We start from the raw sequence: 26,791 nt of genomic DNA on the forward strand, positions 1-26,791 counted from the left end.
ACAGCATAAGCGGAACTCCTTGTCTAAATCTCATAACATTAATACAAGTGATACATCTATTTATTATTTTCCTGACACAAGCAGAAATCTGTTTCCCTGTAAATTTCCAGAGCATAAGCAAAGATTATAACTGCGCATATTTCATGACAATACAAGATTGGAAAGCTTCTGCAGTTTGTACAGATTTATGCAGTGTGAAATAGAATAAATGTGTTAACCCTTTTCAAACCTTAAATGCACTAAGCATATTACTAATACATATTTTTCTAACACTACCCAACTACCTCAGTTACCTACAACTCACCATTGCCCACAAACCTATCTATAAACCAGCTAACTGCCCTTCTCTCGCTACATCCTTAAAACCCTACAAACCCAACCACCAGCTCAGATCCACAAACCAAAATCTTCTTCAAGTCCATAAACCATCTCGTGCTGCAGGCCAGCTACTTCTCTCCTACTCTATAGCCAAACAATGGAACTCCACCCCCCACCTTCCTTTGCAGCCTTCCTAACCATAACAATTTCAAAGTAAAACTACAAACTCACCTATTAGGCAAATGGGAATGCCCATGCCAAGCTCCAACATAATCCCCTCTCCACCCACTCTCTTTCTACCCGTCTCCGTAAGAGTCTCACTGCTGCCAGGGACTGATTACCTTTCATGCTATTCTACTTATCTCCATAACTTTTCTTCTGTAGTCTTTCCATGTATTACGATCCACCTAAACTAAAAGAACTAGCAGCTTTATGTCAACTTGCAAAGAGCTCTCTTGTCACAAACGACTCTCTGCATATAATCAGTTTTACCTGCCATTATGAGCTACATACCTTGTATTTAAATGTTTAGCTCACTAGAAATCATTACATACTGTATTACACACTCTGAAATGTCTTTAAATTGTTCTGCACAAATCTTTGCTTTTTTCCTTTGTAACTTGCAATATGTAACTTTAAAAATATACAAATCTTTGTTTTTTTTATTGTAACACACAATTTGTAATTTAAAAACGTAACTTTAATATGTTGGAGCTTTTTTTCCCCAGGCCTCCACTGAAAACAGGCTCTTTTTGGCCCAGTGGACTTCCCTGGTCATCAAAAGTAAATAAATAAATAAATAAAATTAAGATCCTTAATGCAAAAGCTCATGGAAAAATATTGCTCATAGGTTCATAGGTGTGTACTAGGCTAATGGCCCTGGGGTCTTTACAAGCCTAGCCATAGGATTACCCTGGCATAGTGACACCCGACCTTAGTTCCCAGTGCCTCTGTTGAGTAGAGCCACTGGTGTTATCCCGGGTGAATTTTCTGTTTCCCATCCACTCATCAAGATTTCTCTTAAACAGGGTCAGCGAGGTGCTCTACTTGACATGTATGGGAAGTCTGTTCCATAGCATGGGCAGTTTCTGGGTTATGAACCTGTCCCTCCAGCATGTCCTGTTAATTGTGGTAATGAGGTTGAGGTCTCTGGAGTGTGTGGTGCGGAGGGATTGTTTTTTCTTTAGATGTAGCATTTCTAACAGAGCTGGATCAGACATGGCTTTGTAAGTCAAGCAGAGATCGCCTCTAAGTAGGCAATATGAGACAGAGAATAGTTGGAGTTTTTTTGAGTCTGTCCATATAGGACAAGTGTTTAAGGCCTAGGATCCTCTTTGTGAGGTACTTTTGTGGCCTCTCTAGTTGTTGCAGGTGTCTAGTGAGGTACATGCCAAATGGGGCATTGTACTCAATGATTGGGCTAATGAGGGAAGAGTAGAGAGAGACAATGACATCTTTCTTCCTGGATGCAAAACCCTTAGTAATGAGATGTGCCACATAGAAGGACTTCCTGACCACAGTGGCAATGTGGTGATCAAAAGAGAGGTCGCTGTCAACCTGTGTTCCCAGATCTCTTATAATGCCTTCTGTGTTCAGTAGACTACCATCAATATGGTAATTCACAGGAACCAGGTTTTTCCCAAAGTGGATGACGACACATTTTTTGGCACTGAGCTTAAGGCCATGGTTCTAACACCAGTCATTGGTCACAGTGAGGCCATTCTGTAGGATGTCAACATCACTTGGGGAGTTAATAATAGCTCCCAACTTGCAATCATCTGCGAACTTTGTCAGCCAGAGTCCCTTCATGTTGGCCTGGACTTCAGAGAAGTAGATACCCAAACAGGAGAGGACCCAGAACTGAATCCTGTGGGACTCCACTTGTAACTAACTTGGAGACAGCTACTTTCACACTGTGGGTTCTATCTGTGAGTCAGTTTGCAACCCACCTAGTGATATAGGGGTTGATGCCGAGCTTATTGAGTTTTTCTATAATTCCTGAGTGGCGAATGGTATCAAAAGTCGTGGCCAGATCAAGGTAGGCTGTATGAACCACATTGCCTTCATCCACAGCTCTGGTGACTGACTCAAAGAAGTTAACCAAGTTGAGCAGGCATGATCTACCCTTCACAAAACCAAACTGTGTGGGATCCAGAGTTTAGAGATTCCCTATATCCTTGTTTCTTAGGTCCATGATGATGCGTTCCATAGCTTTGCATATCAGACTTGTCAGGCTAATGCGGCAATAGTTCCCAGGGTCTGTAGTTGCTCCTCCTTTGTGGAGAGGGATGACTGTTGCAGTGTGCCATTTAGCAGGGACAAAGCCTGAGCTTGTGTAGCCTGAAAAAGGAGCCTTAGAGGAAATGAGAAAAGATAAAGAACAAAAAACAGTTTTTCAAAAGGTATAAAAAAGAACCATGGATATGAGAAAGAAAGAGAGATCTGACATGGTATGATATTTATACAACATATAACCAGTAAGAGATTAGGAAAGCAGCCTTCAATACTTAAACCAAAACAGAATCTAAGCAGTTCAGAAGGCCATGAAGAACCACACTCCAAAGATGCCCGAAGATATGTAAATACAACTTTTATTTTCACATAAAAGGTCAGGTAAATACATTTTCACCCACATACTTTATCAGATGAATTAAAACAGAAGCACAGAAAAAAACAACCCATTTATACTAGTAATGAGTTTTAAATTCACCAATCAACAGTCATCATCAATTAAAGTCATGAATATTCATGTCATCATATACTCAAAACACAATACTAAAAACCATTTCTAACACAGTCTATAACATCAGCCGAGATTAAAAAGACCTATATACTAACACATGTACGATATTAGGACTAACAATGAAAGGAACGCCTTGAACAAACATACATTATCTTGTAGTGATGCAAAATTTCTATTCTTTGTTCTTGAGAAAGTTTCCGATGATGGGTGGTCCTTGGGAAACCCGCTTGGAATATTAAGTGTTGTTCTGGCCAGTCTCCCTGGATGCTAGTAGACCCCCAGGACTCAATGAGAATATTTACATTGCCCCCCCTTCTGAAATTACGGGTGGCAATATTATAATACAGAACAATACAGAAGTTTTCTTCTTGTTTTTTATATCAAAATAATTTTTGTATGCACTTTTTTGTTTATGTATATTATACGCAAAATTATACATTTTGTTGATAGATAGTTTAACTATTCTAAGTGCAAGAGATATTAGGTTTTCATTTTATTACTGTTTTTTTTTCCAATTTTTTATGTGTATTTTCCTTTTGGTCACCAGATGGAGACGTCCTGTTATTTATGAGCTGTTTTTTTTAAACTATATTTTATAACATTTTTTTTACTAGTATTTTTCCAACAGTTTTTTAATTGCATTTAAATTCAAATGTAGTCTTTTGACTAAGGATTTTAGATGTTGGACACAACTTTGTGTTGATGTTATAGACTGTGTTAGAAGTGGTTTCTAGTGTTTTGAGTATATGATGACAGAGTCACATCAATATTCATGACTTTAATTGATGATGACTGTTAATTGGTGAATTTAAAACTCACCACTGGTATACGTGGGTTGTTTGTTCTGTGCTTCTGTTTTAATTCATCTGATGAAGTCTGTGGACGAAAATGTATTTACCTGAGCGTTTATGTGAAAATAAAAGTTGCATTTACACATCTTTGGGAGCCTTTGGAGTGTAATTGGAGTGTGGTTCTTCATGGCCTATTGAAATATGTATATGTCGACATATGTGCAGTGACAGAAACCTGGTTTAAGGCTCCAGAGAGCACCCCTGCATTGCCAGGCTATAACTCCTACCATACCTTTAGGTCCCAAAACCAGGGCCGGAACACAAAAGGAGGGGGTGTGTCCATATTCATCAAGAACACCCACACCTCCAGGTTAGTAGCACAGCACGCGGAATCTGAGACCATCCAAGTGCAATTGACAGCGGGTAAATTGACTGTTCAATTTATAGCTTGCTACAGATCTTCCACCTTGTCTCAGGACCATCACGTAGCATTCCTGAGAACATTAGAAAGTATGAAGATTCTACCCAACACCATGCTACTGGGTGACTTCAACTATCCAAACATTGACTGGGAAAACTACTCAAGCTCAAACACCCTAGCCCAATGCTTCCTTGAGTTTATAAACTCAAACACCCTTGAACAGCTGGTCACCACTCCCACAAGAGGTGACAACATACTGGACCTGGTCATCACCAACATGGGGAACCTATGTTCCACACCTGAGGTAAACTTGTCATTGGTAAGATCAGATCACAAACTAGTCACACTGGACATCCACATCCCGACCCCCCCCCCCCCACAGTCAAGGAAATCAAGGTAAAAAACTTCTCTAAAGCCAAGTTCACACTTCTCAAGACCGCGGTGGGAAGTTTCAAAGCTCCCAATCAAATGGAAAATGATGACCCATCGGCAGAATCCTTTACAAGTGCATTCTATGAACACCTTCAAGAATGCATGGACCGAGCCATCCCAAGTAAAACCAAGACCAACTCCTCAAAAAAGAGGAAGCCAGTCTGGTGGACCCCAGCCATAAATAAACTTTACAACAGAAGGAGGAAACTCCTGCAAGATAGAACAAAATCCCAAAATAAGAAGGCATCTCTGATTAACATCAGTAAAAAACTGCGCTCCCTCATTAAATCATCCAAGGCCAACTTCGAAAGAAAAATAGCCAATGACCCTAAGGATAACCACAAGGCCTTCTTTAACTATGTCAAGAGTCTAGGGGCAAACTCTCAGATATGCTCCGAGCTAGTGCATAATGGCCATAAATACACTGAACCAACCGACATTGCCAACATCCTGGCTGGCAAGTTCAGTGCAAACTTCACTCCTCCCTCTCCACCAAAGGGGCTAGCACCCATCCCAGAAGAATGTGGTGCTCCAGATTTCCCAGACAAACAAGTAAAGACAGCCCTTGAAAAGGCCAAAAACACAGCATCAATGGGACCAGATGCTATCCCAGGTTGTGTCTTACACGAGCTTCAAAATGAACTAACCCTCCATCTCAAATCACTATTCAAACTCAGCCTCTCTCCAGGCTATGTACCCAAAGAATGGCATACAGCAACAGTCATACCACTCCACAAAGGTGGTGCCACAACTGACCCTGGGAACTATCACCCTATAAGCTTGTCTAGCTTGGTCTGCAAAGCCATGGAACGCATTATCATGGAGCTCATTAAACGGGACATTGGGAACCTCCAGACACTGGACCCCACCCAGTTCGGCTTTGTCAAAGGCAGATCTTGCCTCCTGAACTTGGTTGACTTCTTCAAAACAGTCACCAAGGCCATAGACAAAGGGAAGGTGGTCCACACAGCATATCTGGACCTCGCTAAGGCGTTCGACACCATCCCACACTCAGGAATCATAGACAAACTCACCAGCTTAAATATCAACCCACATGTCACGAGATGGGTTGCCAGTTTACTCTCAGACAGAACCCACATGGTAAGAGTGGCAGGCACCATGTCTGACTCTAAACCAGTCACAAGCGGAGTCCCACAGGGCTCAGTCCTGGGACCCCTCCTGTTCAGTATATATTTCTCCGAAGTACAGGCAAAGGCGGAGGGACTGTGGCTAACCAAGTTCGCAGATGACTGTAAATTGGGTGCAATAACTGACTCTCCAGCTGACACAGACATCCTGCAAAAGGGTCTCACAGAGACAAACACCTGGTGTTAAAGTCACGGCCTCAAGCTAAATGCCAAAAAATGCATAATAATCCCATTTAGGAAAAACAAAGTGCCTACAAACTACCACATAGATGGGAATCCACTAAGTACAGAAGAAGTAATTAGGGACCTGGGTACCCAAGTAGATAGCATACTCTCCTTTGATAAGCACATAGCCAAAATGGTCAGGAAATCCTTCTATGTGGCACACCTGATCACAAAGGGTTTCTCATCCAGATCCAAGGAGGTGATTGTGCCCCTTTACTCCTCACTCATTAGGCCCATAATAGAGTACAATGCCCCATTTGGGATGTACCTCACTAGACACCTGCAACAACTAGAAAGACCACAGAAGTACCTCACTAAGAGGATTAAGGGCCTTAAACAAGCACCCTATGAAGCACGACTAAAAAATCTCCAGCTCTTTTCAGTCGCTTACCGTCTGCTCAGAGGTGACCTATGCCTGACCTATAGGGCCATGTCAAGCCCTGAACTAATGGACATGCTTCACCTCAAAAAAATGAGATCCCTCAGAACCACTCGTTCTAGTGACTTAAACCTATGTACAACAATAAACAGGACATGCTGGAGGGATAGATTCCTGTCCCAGTGACTCCCCTCACTCTGGAATAGAATCCCAATCCATATTCGACAGAGCTCCTCTCTGACCCTCTTCAAGAGAAATCTTGATGAGTGGATGGGTAATCGTAAGTTCTACCCTGGGATCACTTCAGGAGCCCTGTTGACAGAGGCCCAGGTTACTAATCTAATGGGGAGGCGAAAGCCATCACTCTGTAGCTAGGCTTATAAATGCCCATGGGCAGATAGCCTAGTACTTACCTATGAACCTATGAAATGCTTACATTTATACAACATGTCATGGAAAATCATTACATAGCTAATAACTTTGGTTGCCTAGAAAAAGAAATGTCAGCGGAAGTGAAAAAAAAGATGAAGGAAAAAACTGAGGTTTTTGAAAGGTATAAAGAAGAAAAGTATACAGGAAAGAAAAAAATTATCGGATATGGTCCAATATTTATGCAAGCAGGAAAGCCAGAGTAATCAATGAAAAAGTAGATCCAAATATATTTGTAGGGCAATACTGGCAAAGACGCTCACAGATGGCAAATTTCACAATACAAAAAAAAAAAGATCATAAAGGGAGACTGTAAAAGTAAGTAAGATTTGTAAGGAAGACATTACATAGAAACTGAGGTGATAGACCATCTGCACAGTGAAGGATAGAGTGTGGAAATGCCAACACAGGCAGTGTCACAACATGATGGACCAGTGGGTCCCCAGATAGAGGAACAGCAGGTGGAGTGTGATGCATCTGAACAGGATTTGTCACAGGATGACACTTTGAAGTTGCACAGCAAGAGAAGAAGCAGGTGGCAACTATGACACATGTGATGTCACAGCATGACAGGTCAGTGGGTCCTCACATGGGGGAGCAACAGATGAAGCATAGTACATCCAAGGAGAATATCACAGGATGATGTTCTGGAACTTTCTTTAGAAGACTCAAAAACAAAGAAAATGATCTAAGGAAAGACCTGCTTGATTTATTAAAGACTGATAAACATATTTAGATGAAAGAAATAGATTAATGAAAACAAATAATACCAAAAATGTTAGAAGACTGGTAAAACAAATGAACACAATAATCAGGTCTGCTAAGAGAAATTTGTGAAATATAAAATAAATAGGATAATACTACTGTACAGCTAAACTAATAATTGATAAAGTTTTACCACAAAAAAGTAACAAAGGAAAGATATGAAGACAGGAAATAAGTAAAATGCCACCACAGAAGCATCAAACGGAAAGTGTATAAAACAACCAAGACAAGAAGTATTACTCTTAGAGTGCAATGGAACAGACCATGAAAATCCTTAGAGAGATACATGGGGTAAAAACAACACACAGAATCAAAACAGACCAGGATATACTGTACACTACTTCCAGTAATAAACTAAAAATAACATCACAAGTGGAAAAAAAAACAGATGGTAATCAGACAAATATAAAGGGAAAGTCCAAAATATGCAATTCATGGATGACCTAAAATGTTTTTTTTTTCTTCAGAGAATTGGAAAACAGAGCAAAAGGAATGGAATCCCCACTAAAACAAAAAATAAGAAATGGGCACATTTTGAGAAAGTATTTATGAAAACCATGTTGAATATAACAAAGATACTGAATGGATAGGAAAACTAAAAGATGTAGTTCAGATCTCTAAAGCAGAGGATATGAAATGGAATGAGGAAACCAACAGAGAAAATTAAACAAAATTACAATAAGATTCTAAATAGAAAACCCCAGGCTGATTCACCTTACCCAACATGTGAAATAGGGTATTCAATTATTTATACAGAGATTTAGCCCCGAGTAAGAATTACTTATATGTGCATCCTGAACACACACCAACCTGGTTAACAACAGGAAAAATGATACTTGTCTTTCAACAAAATTTTATACTGGAATTGATGCAGACAGTTTTTAGCCATCTAGACAAAAAAACAATTACAGAAAAAGAACAAAATGGTAATAGAAGAAAGTCATATGGGACAAATGATCACCCTGTTGTTAAACAAAGCCAAAACAGAAAGTTGTAAAAAAGGGAAAACTCTGAAGTATGGCATGGAGAGATTAAAAAAAAAAGCCTTTGACAGCATCCCATGTTCATAAATAGCGGAATGTTAACAGATGCATAAGGTATACCCTACATTTTTTACATCATAGCACATTTTTATGATATAATATATTCATAAAGATACTCATCTCTATTTTTCATAATCATATTAGTAAACAAAAATATGTTTTTTCATAGGTTCATAGGTTCATACTAGGCTATCTGCCCTAGGGCATTTATAAGCCTAGCCAGAATGTGTTTGGCTTTCGCCACCCATTTTAAATTTATTTTGCTATGCCCTTTTTCGAGGTTAGTATACTGTGCCTCTGTCTAAAAGTGACACAGAAGTGATAGCCGGGGTAAACCTACGATCTCCCATCCACTCATCAAGATTCCTCTTGAAGAGAGTCAATGAGGGACTCTGCCTAAACTGGACTGGGATTTTATTCCAGAGTGAAGGGAGCCTCTGGGTTATGTATCTGTCCCTCTGGCATGTCCTATTTATTTCAAGTCTCCCGAGTGCGTAGCTTGCTGGGATTTGGATTTTCTGAGGGGCAGCATGTCCATTAATTCCGGGCTGGACATGGCTTTATACGTCAGGCACAGATCGCCTCAAAGCAGGCGGTATGCCACTGAGTAGAGCTGGAGTTTCTTTAACCGGGCAGCATATGGCATCTGTTTGAGCCCTTTGATCCTCTTGGTGAGGTACTTTTGGGTCTTTCCAGTTGCTGCAGGTGTCTGGTAAGGTACATCCCAAAAGGGGCATTGTACTCAATTATGGGCCTGATGAGGGATGACTAAAGAGGCATGATGACCTCCCCTGATCTAGATGTGAATCCCTTCATGATTAGGTGGGCTATATAAAATGTTTCTCTAACCACTTTGGCCACGGGGTTGTCAAATGAAAGATTGCTATCAACTTGGGTCCCCAGGTCCCTAATTACTTCTTCTGTACTTAATGGATTACCACCTATGTGGTAATTTGTGGGCACTTTGTTTTTGCCAAAGGGGATGACTATACACTTTTTGGCATTTAGCTTGAGGCCATGGCTCTGGCACCAGTTGTCTGTTTCTATGAGGCCCTTTTGGAGGATGCTTGTGTCAGCTGGAGAGTCGATTATGGCACCCAGTTTGCAGTCATCTGCGAACTTGGTCAGCCACAGTCCTGTGTTGGCCTGTACCTCCGAGAAATATATACCGAACAAGAGAGGTCCCAGTACTGAGCCTTGTGGGACGCCACTTGTAACTGGTTTGGAGTCTGACATGGCTCCAGCAATTCTAACCATGTGGGTTCTGTCCTTGAGCTAGTTTGCAACCCATCTAGTGACACAGGGGTTTATATTTAAGCTGGTGAGCTTATCTATAATGCCCGCATTGGGTATTGTATCGAAGGCTTTTGCGAGGTCCAGGTAGGCTGCGTGGATCACCTTCCCCTCGTCAATGACCTTGGTGACTGTTTCAAAGAAATCAAACAGGTTTAAGAGGCAGGATCTGCCCTTAACAAAGTCGAACTGGGTAGGATCCAGTGTCTGTAGGTCCCCAATATCTTTATTTATGAGGTCCATGATGACCCTTTCCATAGCTTTGCAGACCAAGCTAGTCAGGCTTATGGGGTGATAATTTCCAGGATCCGTTGAGGCACCACCTTTGTGGAGAGGGACCACTGTTGCTGTACCCCACTCTTTGGGTACATATCCTGTAGTAAGGCTGAGATTGAACAGTAGTTTTATGTTTGGGTTTAGCTCTTCTTGGAGTTCATGTAGGATGCAGCCCGGGACACCGTCTGGTCCCATTGATGCTGTGTTTTTTGCTTTGGAGAGGGCAGCTCTTACCTGAGCATCTGAGATGTTAGGGGGGCAGCACTCTGCTGGGATAGATATTTGCCCTTTTGGTGGGGAGGGGGGTGGAAGTTTGCGCTGAACCTGTCAGCTAGGATGTTGGCAATTTTGGCACTCAAATCTTTATACACCCCAAGTTTTAAATTTTATGTACTCTGATTCTTAAGCCATTCAGAAATTATAATTGCTATTACTTTATTCCAAAAACCCTTAATCCCTTTTGGTTTGAATGAAAATAATTTTCATGTCCTCTTCCCCATCACAGCCTTCTACCTTCCGCAGACTATCTTGATAATTTTTTACTTCCTTTCCAATGTTACTAGATGGTTTTCGTAAATCAACCTCCAAACAAAGTCTTGCATATCAGAGCTATTGTATGTCTATCTTCCTTTATTTTATAACCTCCTGCATTTCTATCCTCTCCTGGAAGAAAATAAATAAATCTTCACTACCTTGATATGTCATTCTTTCTTCTTAGATTCATAGGTAAATACTAGGTTATCAGTGTGCAGACTCTTATAAGTTTAATTAATAACAGAGGTCAGAATCAAACCCTGCACCTTGTATATGTGCAGTTAAGATCCAGCCATTAAACTATTATTTTATAACTTTTCTTATTCTTCCACATTTCTCTTCTGCATTATAATTCCTATCTACAATCTAGTTCATCAAGTACTTTATGTAACATAAAAATCAGGTGAACAATGATGAACTACAGGTTTTACCATGTTACTATTCCTGACTCTCTTCTTTATGTGAGCCTTTCTTAGTTCAGATTAATCCACACCATCTAGATTACTTAGTAACAGGCAGCAGTTCCATCTCTGTCTACCTGGTAAACATATACACACCAGTTAAACATGTCCACGCACCCATCATACACACCAGTTAAACATGTCCATGCACCCATCATACACACCAGTTAAACATGTCCACGCACCCATCATACACACCAGTTAAACATGTCCACGCACCCATCATACACACCAGTTAAACATGTCCATGCACCCATCATACACACCAGTTAAACATGTCCACGCACCCATCATACACACCAGTTAAACATGTCCACGCACCCATCATACACACCAGTTAAACATGTCCACTCACCCATCATACACACCAGTTAAACATGTCCACGCACCCATCATACACACCAGTTAAACATGTCCACGCACCCATCATACACACCAGTTAAACGTGTCCACGCACCCATCATACACACCAGTTAAACGTGTCCACACACCCATCATACACTCCAGTTAAACGTGTCCATGCACCCATCATACACACCAGTTAAACATGTCCATGCACCCATCATACACACTAGTTAAACATGTCCACGCACCCATCATACACACCAGTTAAACATGTCCACGCACCCATCATACACACCAGTTAAACATGTCCACGCACCCATCATACACACCAGTTAAACTTGTCCACGCACCCATCATACACACCAGTTAAACGTGTCCACACACCCATCATGCACACCAGTTAAAGTGTCCACGCACCCATCATACACACCAGTTAAACATGTCCATGCACCCATCATACACACTAGTTAAACATGTCCACGCACTCATCATACACACCAGTTAAATATGTCCACGCACCCATGACGAATGTCTTCAAAAAGTAAACTTTCCTACTGAATGGCACAGTGAAACTACTAATTAACCTATCGATACGTTTTATAATCAGTGACAGCCTTCCACTCTTAGCAGTTAGGTTAGATTGTCAAGCTTATGACCTAATTATTTTCAAATGACTTCATTGCTTTAACTTCATTTTTATATTTTTGTATATTTATCAGATTTATTTTTGAAGTTAATGATGGGCTTCTCCTTGTAAAGTGAAGTTTATTCCATAACCTTGTATGACACTCTGTAATGTATCTGTCACCTGTTTCTTCTTTTAACACCTTTATTGAATTATCATTTAAGACATAGGAAAATGTACATGTATATAAAAGAAAATAAACCATATCAATATGTTCCTAGTTACAAACATTATACTTCACATATGCTGATTATTTGTACAACTATAATCAATCCATTATTACATAAATTGCTCAATTTCTGCCTTCCCTTAAACCTCACTCCTCCTCCTCCAAAACATTATTCTTCATGTATTGTTCCCACAATTTTTATTTTTTCTATGTAATATGCTCCTAACGTTCTACCCACTTCCAGTTCTTTTATTTGTTACAATATTCAATACTCCAAATACACTTGGTTTAGACTTTGATTTCCATTTGCTAGTATTTTTTTTTAGGCAGACATCAGAATTAAACCTAGCAATAGCTTGCTATATGTAGGCAATTCAGATGTTTCCCAGTTCAAAACATACATGCACACATACATACATAAATAAATGTAGTTAGTTACGCTCATTTTCTCAGCCAGTATTCCTGACGGAGTACTCTGTAGGGATAGGGATTTTTTGAAATCTGCCAACTCACTACACTCCCATAACACGTTCCAAGTTCTCAACACCAAATCTTGTCCCTGCTTAGAACCTACCTAATTCCCCTTTATCTAATGGTGCTTCTTCAATCTGAGTTCCTGTAAGCAAATATACCTTCCTAGGAAGCCTAGGCAAAAAATCCGATCACCTTTATATCACTTGTTTGTACATATGTCGACAAGTTCATCTATTTATTTCATTGTGATTTTTTTTTTGGTAATCTAAATATGTTTGATTATGTTCAAATTTTGTACTAGCATGTTTTGGGAGTGTCACTTGGTATTGCTACTTGCTATTTTACCTATGTAAACCTTAATTTTTTATGCAAGTGGAGCTTTTCTCCTCGGGTCTCCACTGAAAACGGGCCTCTGGCCCAGCTGGAGCAACCCAGTTAACAAATGTCATTGTCAATAATATAATAATAATAACAATACTACTAATAATGCTAATGATAATAATAATACTAATAATACTAATAATAATAATAGAATCATAATGATATAATAACAATATAATAATAATAAAAATAAAAATAATAATAATAATATAATAATAATAATAATAATAATAGAATCATAATGATATAATAATAATAATAATAATAATAATAATAATAATAATAGAATCATAATGATATAATAATATAATAATAATAATAATAATAATAATAATAATAATAATAATAATAATAATAATAATAATAATAATAATAATAGTAATAATAATAATAGAATCATAATGATATAATAACAATATAATAATAATAATAATAATAATACTAATGATACTAATAATACTAATAATAATAATAATAATAATATAATAATAATAATAATAGTAATAATAATAATAATAATAATAATAATAATAATAATAATAATAATAATAATAATAGAATCATAATGATATAATAACAATATAATAATAATAATAATAATAATAATAATAATAATAATAATAATAGAATCATAATGATATAATAACAATATAATAATAATAATAATAATAATAGAATCATAATGATATAATAACAATATAATAATAATAATAATAATAATAATAAGTTACCCAATTACCTCCAATTACACTGCAGTGACTATGAAATAGTGGCAAACCACTCTGAAGCTAAACTATGGCAAAGGGCAAATAGCTATCTCAGGGATACAATTTCAAATGGGGATAGTCCAAGATGATTCTTTGTCTTGCTCTTAACCCTTAACAGCTTAGGCCATGCTTACAGTTTAACTCAGAGAAACCAACCTTGTTTAAAAACATATCTAATTTTGTGGATTGCTAATTACTTTAACTCTTCAGTGGATGTCTTGTTATATGGTGTTAGGTATTTAGGTAGTTATGTTTAACCTGTTATTGTAGTTAGATCCATATTTGTTTGTGCTGCCTTTTTTTTTTTGTTGGCAGAGACACAGAAAGTGAAAGGATTTAAGAAGTTTGTGTCTTATGAGCACAAGTTGCCCGATTTATTTTATTCAACATTTGTTTACTGGGAAAGTCCAACTTGGAACAAAGCCAATTTTCAGCAGAGGACCAGGGAGAAACACTCTAGACATATGTCTTTCCAATGTGGGAGGAAACTGGTGTACCCGGAGAAAATCTACACAAACACAGGGAGGACATGCAGACTACGCACTGAAGGCACTCCAGCCAAGAATCGAACTGGAGAACCTCTTACTGTGAAAGACAATGCTACCGCTGCACCACTGCACCATCCAGATGTTCATGTTTGTTGCATCTATTCTTTGGACACTGTCCACCTTGAATCTAATCATTCAGCTTGTGCTACATTTGGGACCTGAGAGCTCAACCAGCGTTGGACCAAGTTGGTTCTAAAATGGATGCTTCCACTATCTGCAGTTTCTTCTTTTTCCCTTTCTCTCAGTAACAGACCTGAGAAGATGGATGGAGAGCAATCCTGAACAAGGACCTGAAGTCTTGATCCAAGGTTCAGGGGGACCACAAACAGTCCACCTCATTGGCCGATTATCAGATGGAGCTGAAGGTTCACCAGACTTTGGCACCTCTGGCTCAGATTCCAACAGGTCCAGTTCAGCATATTCTGCCTCAAATCATCTGGACTGCAAATGTTGGAGAGGCCCAAGTCTCCTTCCCTCTGTATTTTCAGTCTCCCCTTAGCTACGGACTCTTCTGCTTCAATGGGTAGGTTACATACAACATTTTCTGCCAGTTACCCAATCAGAATTCTCTCCAGAATCTTCCCCCTCCTAGCCCTTGATCCAAGCTTCCCTGGTTTATATCCTACCTACAGAAGGAGGTCTTCCAAACCACCATTGCTGGCATCTTCTACCTGATCCATCAGGTCAGGTCAGTTGGAAGCATGAAGCCATTGGACTTGGACAGGTTGATGCAGCCCTTTTTGCAGACTCAGATTCAGTGAAGGAACCTTGCAGCCTCCTCATCTCTACTGCCTGAGGTTTTGGTTCTGAATATTTTTTTCCTCTCCAGTTCCTTCTGCTCTGGGTTTACAGGGTTGTGCTGTATTGCCACTTCCCTGTCAGTTTCAACTCCCTGGCCACTTCAAGTGCCAGTATTCTGGCAATATCCAGGATCGCTCTGGGGGGGGGTAGTTTGAGGCCTTGGTCGACCCTCTGGATTTTAGAATCATTCCTGCCCCTGGGAGCATCAGCACTCAACAGTCTGGCTGCAATCTCAGCATCAGAGCAAGTCTGATTGGCACCAGATACCGCTGTTTCATTCAGGCTCTCAAATCCAAGGAGTGCCTGGTTCGGTCATCTGCCTTTGGCATTGGCTTTTGACTCTGTGGAAAGGATGTCCTTCTCAAACAAGGGATTGTCAGCAGTGACTTTAGATTTCTAGCCCTTGCTCACTTCTGGGCTTGAGGATGCGCGCATCCAGGGGCATCTATATCATGTTATTGAAATCTTACTACATCAAATCACTAAAGGTCGACCTCTAGTGTCGATGTAGTCGATGTCATTTTACTAGATGTAGTAAAACATCGAATAACGTTTAAAAAAAAAACAAACAAACATAAAAACTAACTAGCGTAGGCAGGGTTCAAGCCCCACAGCACCCCCCCACACCCCCTACTTAAATATTCCAACTCTGAGACTGCACTACATTGAGGTAAACAGAAATCCCCCCCTACGGAGATTTCCGTTTACCTGCACAATGTTCTGTGCTTTCTATGTTGTGGTGCCGACAATATCAGCTTCAATATTGTTAGCTTTCGACATCGTGAAGTAGACCTCATCCAGGGCCCCCTGTTTCTTCTGGGTCTCCTGTAGACTCTCCAGTCAGGGGGCATAATAAGAGTAGATGTAAGAAGAAGCACAAAGACTCCCCCTTATGAATCCCTCACCTAGTACAATGAACACAATGAACAGTATGGTTCTCCCAAATCCCTCTGTGATGACACCTCTTTTGGCCATCTTATGGAGTTGTTGAAACGGCATGGGGGGCAGATCTCAGAAGCCCCTTCCCCAGAGAAATCTGTGTTTTTGGAGGTCTTTGTCAAGGGCCCATCCATATCCTGGGTAGTCCCTCCTCTAAATGGCCTTATTGATCTGGTGTCTTTGAGTGCTTGGAGGTGGAGGTAACCTCATGTGGTGGAACCAATCCATAAAAAAACAAATAAGAATTTGATCTCAACTATGAAAAGATTCCAATGGAGTAAGGGTCCTGCAGTTGATTCTATCACAGTAGCAGCTGCCACAAAAAAGGATAACTCAGAAGAAAGTTTGTTGGTACACCTTCCCAACAGGAAGTCTTGGGCTCTAGACCAATTGTGAAAGTACACATACAGTTTAGTGACCTTAGTGTTGCGTGCACTGAACTACCTTGCTCATTTGACAAGACTTTAAGGAGACCTAGTGTCCAAAGTGCTGAATGTGGTGTAGACTCAGCAGTCCCCAGAGGCTCAAAAATCTCTAGAGCCTCAGTTGTGAATGATACAGTCTATCAAGAATGTGTCTTTGAAGCTGCTGTCCAATGCAGTCGATGGAATGACTCACGCAGCAGGCCCCAGCATTGCCATGCTCAGATATGCCTGAATGTAACTGTGCAGTGTTGTAGACAGCTTTAATGCATCCTTCATCAGTGTTCCATTCAACAGTTCTTCCCTTTTTGGCCCAAAGGTCAAGATGATTTTAGGCTTTCTATCCTGCTCAGTCCTAACTATCTACCAAAGGAGTAGGCTCTGCTAGCCCTAAATGATCCTAGTCCAGGAATGAGAAAGGGGGCAAGCATCTCCCTTTTTTGTTTTTGTAAAGCACGGCAGCCTTTCAAGGACACTCATAGAGGCCAGCAGCTCAGATGCATTGGTGTTGACAGTCATGATCAATTGGCGGTTGGCATAATGGTTAAAGTGTTTACCTGACAGAAACAAGGTACATTGTTTGATTCTCACCTTTGAAAGGAAACTGGCTAATCTTAAAATAGCCTGCAAAAGTAGCTAGCCTAGTACTTACCTATAAAACTATGAAACTAAACAATCCCTTGTTTATATAGTCCAAAGGATGCTCAGAAATGTTTTCCAGATATGCCAACTCATAAGAGAAGGGAATCAGCAGTCAAAATCTAACAGGTGCTAGCCAACGGATTCATTCAAGAGGTACAACCAGACTAGCAAGGACTCTGGGTCAATTCCAGATTATTTTTTGGTTCCAAAAAAGAGCAAAGAACTTAGACTAGTTCTGGGTATCAGCAAATTGAAATGCTTTGGAAAGCAGATCAATCTCTGGATGGTCACACTGCAGTCCATTCCATCTCTTCTGAGGAAGGACAACTGGAAGTGCTCGATACATCTCAAAGATGCCTACCATCACATAAAGGTAGCAAGCCTTTCCAGGAGATTTCCTGAACCTTCAGCTGGGGCCAATCATTACCAGTTCCAAGCTCTGCTGGTCTCACCACAGCTACTTGGGTGTTCACCAAATGGATGGTGGCAGTGGCAACCTGGCCCAGGCTACAGGGATTCCAGACGTTTCTGAACTTGGATGCTTTGTTCCTCACTGCTTCATTGAAAGCATCTCTTATCAAGGCTTGTGGTTCCTTACTCCAGTTTTGTGTATGTCCTTGGGCATTATAGTGACGCAATAAAAGCCCAGCCTGGAATCAGTACAAGTGTTGGAATTTATACATTGCCATTTGGATGTGGTCTCTCAGACAGCCAATCTCTTGTTACCCAAGATTACTTTTTTTTCGCATGGAGGCTTCCAACATTATTCAGGTCCCCAAACCTCCAGCGGATGTGGTTTGATGGCTCCTTGGCATATAGCAACATCTGTCTTTCTGTCTGTCTGTCTAGTTCCTTCATATGAGGGCATTTCAGTGAACTCTAGCAGCTCAGCAGTCTTATCTCACACATCTCATGGATCTTCCAATTTCCCTGATGATAATTTGCCATCTTCACATTCACATTCAGTGGTGGTTAGAGCCACCATTAGTCGGTACAGGGCGACCTTTCATTCTTCCCCATCCCCATGCCACAGTCACTATCGACACTTCCCTTCTGGGGTAGGGGAGACATTTGGAATGGAAAAAGGTCAAGGGACCTGGTTGAGCATCAAAGTCAAACTTCACATCAGCATCTTGGGAGATGAGAGTGGTCCTTCTAGCAAAGCAGGTCTTCTCCCCAAGGGAGTGATAGCCACTCAGATAACATGTCTGTGGTTTGGTACCTGAACAAACCAGGGGAACACTCTCTTACCTCCATCTTGAGAGACCATGAAGGCTTGGCAATGGGCAATGTCCTCTCAGTGGTTTTTGACTGCAATGCACATCTCATGGAAATCTAACATTCTAGGGGACAGTTTGTGCATGAACATTTTCTAGCCTCATGAATGGTCACTGAACCCAAAGGTAGCAGCTCATATTTTCAGCTGCTCGGGCACACCCTGGTGCAATCTTTTTGCCACCCCATGCAACACAAAGTGCAGCAGTTTTCTTGCCCTGATCCATCCTGAGGGACAGTCACCCAGGGATGGCTTTACTATAGTCCTGGCCTTTATATCTCCTGTACATCTATCCTTGAATGCCCTTGATAATCAGGTTTCTTCAGAAGGCAGCTCATTGTAGAGCCTCAGTGCTCCATTCTGGCTTCAACAACTGTGGTTTCCCCTTCTCTGGTTTCACCTATGTCACTCTTCCTGGGTGCTGAATCCATTCCCAGATATGATCTCCCATCCAGCAGGAATCCCTCTGCCCAGTCTTTGCTACCTCAACTTAACGCATAGTTTCTCCAATTCCAGTGATGGACAGGAATCCCAAGCTTCCCGGCAGAGTGATTCTTTCTTCTTCCCAGACACCCTCCAGTAGGAAAATATATGCTAATAAGTGGAAACATTTCTCCATTCAGGACCCTTCCAAAGGTCTAGATCCATTTTTGGTCCATTTGGATGATATCATAGACTTTTGGCTGGTCTTTTTCATTCTGGTTTGAGATATTCTTCAATTAAGGTGCAACTGGCTGCCATTTCCAATTTGATGGTCCTCCTTTTGAACCTTCAGCTATGGTATCTCTAAAGTTGTTGTCAATAAACCCTTTTTATTGTGGCTGTTACATCTGCCAGAAGTGTATCTGAGCTGCAAGCACCATGTTCTGTTCCTCCTTACTTAATTTTAATAGGGCCAAGTTCACCTTGGAGTCTACTTTGAACTAACTGATTCATGTACCAGTCTTTTTTCCAAATTTCAGTAACAAGAAAGAGTATTTGTGACATTGTTCAGATTGCATAGACAACTCAGATTTTAATTTGTATACAGTTAAAAGTTTTAGAAAATTTGACCAACTTTTTCTTTCCTTTTTTTAAGTTGAGACTCATAGAAGCCTATGTCCAAAATGACCCCAACCAAATGGCTCTCCAACTATATCTCCTTTGTGGATTCTTTGAGGGGAATGTCCTTACTTACAAAGCCAAGATGTGATTTGACTAGAGCAGTAGCTACTTCGACTGCCTTTTTCTCGCAGGCTTCTGCTGATGATACATGTGCTGCAGACACCTGGTCTGCTGCTCATATCTTTGTCTCACATTACAAACTGATGTTCAGTCCAGATCAAGACCTTCATTTGGTGGCACCATTTTGTGGAAATATTCTCTTAGGGACTCCCAGGGGTTATTTCTAGCTGGAGACTCTGCTCCACATATTGAAGCCTGATGGAAAAGATATCATCGCACATGAAAGTTACGTACTTAACAGAATGATAGATTCGTGTTGCCTTCTTCCAAGCAATTCAACCATCTCTCCCTCCATTCCCCCTTCCAAATTGTCAGACTGGTTAGCTAAGGGCTCCTTACTGGTCTGGCAGCCAGGCTATATGAGCCACCCTGCAAGGGTCCTTGTATATTTCCCTTGTTCCTGCTTTCTTCTTGTTAATATGTCATACAGACTGGACAATTTGTTGACAGCATGGTGTGGGGTAAATGTGATCTGAAAAGAGAAGGGGGGGCAGGGTTCTATTGGTACAGGAGGCAAAGTTCCCAGATGTAAGACTCTAAAATGGCATGGATTCAGATCAGAATCAAATCTGATGACACGTAGATTGAACCGGATGGGGGGAGACAACATGAAGGTTTCATTATGGTAAACACAACTTTTATTTCTTTTAACATGAAGAATTAAGAATATCTGTGGGCCATCACTAATCAGGTTAGTTCAGTATTTTAACAAAACATTATAGCCTATTGCTTAGCTGCAAAGTGGTTTGCCATAGTTTCACAGTTAAAGGCTGGATAAATAGATACAAACAAATGGCTTAAGATCAGTGTAGTTTGCTGCACTTTTGAGAAGGGAACAAAAGTGTGACAGAATCTCTGACCTGCTTTACATTTTCTTTACACATAACAGCATTTTCAGGACTATAAAAGTAAATATAACCTCAGATAATGACAAAGCCTCTACAATTCCCTTACCTACAGAAATCATGTTCTCGTAGTTCTGTACCATCACCTCCCTGTGTAGCTCTTTCTCCTGGTCACTCAGTAGGTCCCACTCCTCTCTTGAAAATGCAACAGCAACATCTTCAAATCCTTCTGGCACCTGAAAACACAAAGAATTGGTTTGCTTGTTATTTGCACTGTACAGTTAAATCTGAAATGCTTAATGTAAAAAGTGAAATATCTGATTTGTATGCTATACTGTGCAAAAGAAATACAGACAGCACGTATACAGCAATTATATTTAGTGCAGAAAAAATTCTGATGTGCTAAAAATATTTAGTTAAAACTGTAGTACAGTCAATAAAAACATAGTTGCAAGTAAACAATGCAAAGTAAAACAAAATAGAGAATGTGTAGAATAGTATAATGAAATGCTCCACCAAAATAGTGTAAAGGCAGTAGCGCAGATATTAGAATAACGATGATTCAATAAAGGTTTGTTTGTTTGTTTGTGTCTTTCGGCTTTTCCCGGTTAGGGGTCGCAACAGCGGAACTCCGGTCCGCTAATGATTGGCAGTTGAGTTTTACGTGCTGGCTTGCCGGGCCTAACGCACAACCTTCAATGAAGGAACGCCGTTCACGCATGTCGCCACACAGAAGACGCTCTAAGTGAGACTCGAACGGGCAACATCTAACTGTGAGGCGACAGGTATTAAAACAAAATTAGATCAATAGGTCGTATGTTAATAGTGTGTTTGCTGTAATGTTCATTATTAATAAATAATGTTATGTCACTGGCGCAACGAGTAGCACACTTGTTTCTGATGCAAAAGGTTATGGGTTCTGTTCCCACACCAGGTGTACTGACTGCCGACATTACAGTGCTTTTTCCCACTGTTTTATGCCCTTATCAGACTAATCATAGAGTACAATATTCCCTTCTGTATGTACTGGACCAGACATATGAAACAACTAGAGTGACCTTACAACTTCCTTACAAAAAAGAATACAAGACGTAACAAACTTGCCTTCTCCAGAGCCTTAAAACCCTTTCCCTTACTCAGTGTCCTATAGATTGCTGAGGGGTGATATATACCTGGCTTACAAGGCATCCACAAACCCCACTCTTATATATCTCCTGCATACTCATAAGTTAAACAGTACCAGAAATACAAGGTCTAAGGACCCAAATTTTGTCTAAGACTTAAACAGAAAATGCTGGAGAGACATGTGTCCCACAGACTGCCTCCTCCTATGAAACAGCCTGCTCATCCACATGGAGCTGAGTTCATCTATTACCCAACCTATGAGCAACCTAGCCCAGTGGATGGGTAATAGGAAATTTGCACCACGCCTGGCATGCATATCCCTTATGGAGAGAGGTAACTTATAAATGCCTGGCCCTCAGTGTTCTATTTGGATACAGGAAGTCAATCTTTTGGGAAAACTTGGCTATGCTTAGAAAGGCCTCCTGGGTCATTAGCCTAGTAACAATCTATGTTGTTGTTGCTATTGTGTCTTTCGGCTTTTCCCATTTAGGGGTCACCACAGCAGAACTTCGGTCTGCTAATGATTGGCAGTAGATTCTTACGTGCCGAGTTGCCGGCCCTGACGCACAACCTTCAACGAAGGTACACCCATTCACGCATGTCTCCACACAGAAGACGCTCTAGCTGAGAATTGAACAGGACAATCTATGAATCTATAATATGCGAGATAATCATTGGCCTACTTTGTCTAAATTGTTATATATTTACATATTTCTATACATATACACATTATTACAATGTATTAAACTGAATGCTTTAGTGTTTAGAAGGAGCTAAAGCTAGCTGTCCTTGTATGCCATTTTAAGTCTAGTCAATTTCACTTTCAGAGGTGAAAATTAAACCTCGTGTCTGTAAAGTAAACATCTTAACCATTATAACAACTCCTAACCTCCAACGAAAGTGGTCTATCTTGTGCTGTAAGGACTTACAGGCTCCTAGGTAAGTACTAGGCTAGGTGGCCTATTTTAAGCCTAGCTAATTTTCTTTCTACGGTGAGAACCAAACCCTGTACTTTGTATCTGTGAGATAAACACCTTAACCATTATCCTATACTGTGAAGCATTCTCACTTTTATTCCTTAGTTAAGCAGGTCTTTAAGTTATGAGAAAACTTGTGAGAAATGCCTATACTTACTCATTTTGGGGGCTAGCATCCTAAGTACACAGCTCACCACAGGCTAGCATCCCACATACCACATACATTAGTAAGCATCTCACCACTAGCTAGTATCCCACACCACATACATCTGTAAGCATCTTACCACAGGCTAGCATCCCGCATACTGCATATGTCAGCAAGCAGCTTACCACAGGCTGACATCCCACACATTGCACACATCACTAAGCAGCTTACCACAGGCTAGCATTCCACACACCGCATACATCACTAAGCAGCTTACCACAGGCTAGCATCCCACATACCACTTACATCACTAAGCTGCTTACCACAGGCTAGCATCCCACACACCACTTACATCACTTAGCTGCTTACCACAGGCTAGCATCCCACACACTACTTACATCACTAAGCAGCTTACCACAGGCTAGCATCCCACACACCACTTACACCACTAAGCTGCTTACCACAGGCTAGCATCCCACACACCACTTACATCACTAAGCTGCTTACCACAGGCTAGCATCCCACACACCACTTACATCACTAAGCAGCTTACCACAGGCTAGCATCCCACATACCACTTACATCACTAAGCTGCTTACCACAGGCTAGCATCCCACACACCACTTACATCACTAAGCTGCATACCACAGGCTAGCATCCCACACACCACTTACATCACTAAGCTGCTTACCACAGGCTGGCATCCCACACACCACTTACATCACTAAGCTGCTTACCACAGGCTGGCATCCCACACACCACTTACATCACTAAACTGCTTACCACAGGCTAGCATCCTACACACCACTTACATCACTAAGCAGCTTACCACAGGCTAGCATCCCACACACCACTTACATCACTAAGCTGCTTACCACAGGCTAGCATCCCACACACCACGTACATCACTAAGCAGCTTACCACAGGCTAGCATCCCACACACCACGTACATCATTAAGCAGCTTACCACAGGCTAGCATCCCACACACCACTTACATCACTAAGCTGCTTACCATAGGCTAGCATCCCACACAACACTTACATCACTAAGCTGCTTACCACTGCTAGCATCCCACACACCACTTACATCACTAAGCTGCTTACCACAGGCTAGCATCCCACACACCACTTACATCACTAAGCAGCTTACCACAGGCTAGCATCCTATGCACCACTTACATCACTAAGCAGCTTACCACAGGCTAGCATCCTACACACCACTTACATTACTAACCTGCTTACCACAGGCTAGCATCCCACATACCACTTATATCACTAAGCTACTTACCACAGGCTAGCATCCCACACACACCACTTACATCACTAAGCTGCTTTCCACAGGCTAGCATCCCACACACCACGTACATCACTAAGCTGCTTACCACAGCTAGCATCCCACACACCACTTACATCACTAAGCTGCTTACCACAGGCTAGCATCCCACACACCACTTACATCACTAAGCTGCTTACCACAGGCTAGCATCCCACACACCACTTATGTCACTAAGCTGCTTATCACAGGCTAGCATACCACACACCCCATACATCACTAAGCTGCTTACCACAGGCTAGCATCCCACACACCACGTACATCATTAAGCAGCTTACCACAGGCTAGCATCCCACACACCACTTACATCACTAAGCTGCTTACCACAGGCTAGCATCCCACACACCACTTACATCACTAAGCTAATTACCACAGGCTAGCATCCCACACACCACTTACATCACTAAGCTACTTACCACAGGCTAGCATCCCACACACACCACTTACATCACTAAGCTGCTTACCACAGGCTAGCATCCCACACTAAGCTGCTTACCACAGGCTAGCATCCCACACACCACTTACATCACTAAGCTGCTTACCACAGCTAGCATCCCACACACCACTTACATCACTAAGCTGCTTACCACAGCTAGCATCCCACACACCACTTACATCACTAAGCTGCTTACCACAGGCTAGCATCCCACACACCACTTACATCACTAAGCTGCTTACCACAGGCTAGCATCCCACACACCACTTACATCACTAAGCAGCTTACCACCATATCATACCTACCCAGCATTACAATCACTTATGCTGAAATTTGAAGCCTCTTAGACATTGTTTAGACAAAACTTAGCCAAACAGTACCATATGCACAAATACACCCTCATTTGTACCTTCACTCATACCAAAAAGAAATTGCTGTGGCTCCAAGTTCACAGCAGTAATATCTCCAAATGCTGTGATCACATAATGGAATGTTTTAGTAATAGGAGACTCCATTCAGACTCTACAATGGTCCACTTGCCTGGTTGAGCAAATTGTGATGTGATGAGAATCTTTGGTCACTATCACCATCACCACCACCACAAATATGAGTATGCCCAAAGCAGAATAAATGATATCAGACATTCCAACCTATTAGAGATGTATACAGACATGGTTGAGCTCTCCATGCATGTGTCCACAATAAGAAATATACCTGCCTTGCATCTTGCCATCTCTCAGAATGATGCCACAATTCCAAACCAATATAACTGACTTCAACACTTAGATAATTAACTGGTGTCATTCCAGGGGGATCGAATATGTGCCAGCATGTGTTGACCAGCCTGTCTCAACAAGGTGGCCTGCACCTCTCTCTGCAGGGCTTTGGCATATAAGCTAAGAGTTATTTCTGTCCACATAATTCCTTTTTTACGCAAGTACCATCTCTTGATTATTCCAACCTATCAAATACCAATCCAGCATTGCTCAGTGTTAGGGAGTTTGCATAAAGAAATGCCTAATCATGAGGCTTTCCTGAGACTCATGCCCACACATACACATGTACATCCATGTGTAGTTACTGAAACAAAGTTTCAGTGTAGTGATAGGCACCATAGCCTAGTTTGGAGGGAGTGGTATCACTTGTTCAGTATAGTATGCCTAGTTATCTACTCTGCCATTACCTCTTACCAAATCTCTCATAACACAAGCTTGGAACTCCTGTACATCTTAATCACACTAAATACATCCCAATGCCAACTACAAAGTCCCCACAAAGTCTCCAGATGGTGAGAACAACTACTTTAATACAACTGAATTACAATCTCATTAATCACAATAAACTAAACCCATGCAGCTTTTTTAACATTAATAATTTTACCAATGCAGTCAATTAACAACACTAAAACACATGTTTTAGTTACTCAAATAACAGCATACATCATAAATAAACACCAGTTTTAGGAACACTGCAACTTCTTACAGACTATAACTACTTGCAACAGAGATTTTGCATTGCATCACAACTTTAAAATAAGTAAATACAAGGGGAAAAGCACACACTGTAAAATATAATCTTAAAAATTATTAATCATGACTCCAATGTTGCTTCTACATGCAATATCCAAGGCATCCATTCCACTATTTTTTTCCTGTGTCTTAACATTTAACAACAACAGTTCCATTTCTTTTACTTCATTACAATTTGCTTGACTTTTTCTTACATTTGGGGATTTCTTTCTTTTCCACATCCTGGTGCCAGCTTTCTTCACTAACAGAAAAAACACACCCAAAAGGTCCTTTCCCCTTTCACTAATCACCTAGAGAGAATGTTCCTAACAGTTTTCCAACCCAAATAACGCAACATATGATCTGTAATCCTGCATTAAATTGTTATAATCTAGAAAATTGCCAAATAAGTCATATTAAATCAGTATCATGATTCCAACAAACAGCTGTAACATTTAGATACATTCTAGAGAGTCTAGCGGGGCTGTAGA

The 26,791-nt window shown here is 40.8% G+C and overlaps 1 protein-coding gene across 1 annotated transcript in view; it reads right to left on the minus strand.

Moving 5' to 3' along the window:
- Positions 1 to 26,791, minus strand: part of LOC122797888 (zinc finger protein 271-like) — a 181,818-nt gene that overhangs the window by 101,912 nt on the left and 53,115 nt on the right. Inside the window, exon 3 of the mRNA XM_044066406.1 lies at positions 20,890 to 21,012. Coding sequence (XP_043922341.1) covers positions 20,890 to 21,012 — 123 coding nt within the window. The remainder of the gene's footprint in view (positions 1 to 20,889; positions 21,013 to 26,791) is intronic.

This window comes from Protopterus annectens, chromosome 3.part1 (assembly GCF_019279795.1).
Source record: "Protopterus annectens isolate FY-2018-M chromosome 3.part1, PAN1.0, whole genome shotgun sequence".
Lineage (NCBI taxonomy): Eukaryota > Metazoa > Chordata > Ceratodontiformes > Protopteridae > Protopterus > Protopterus annectens.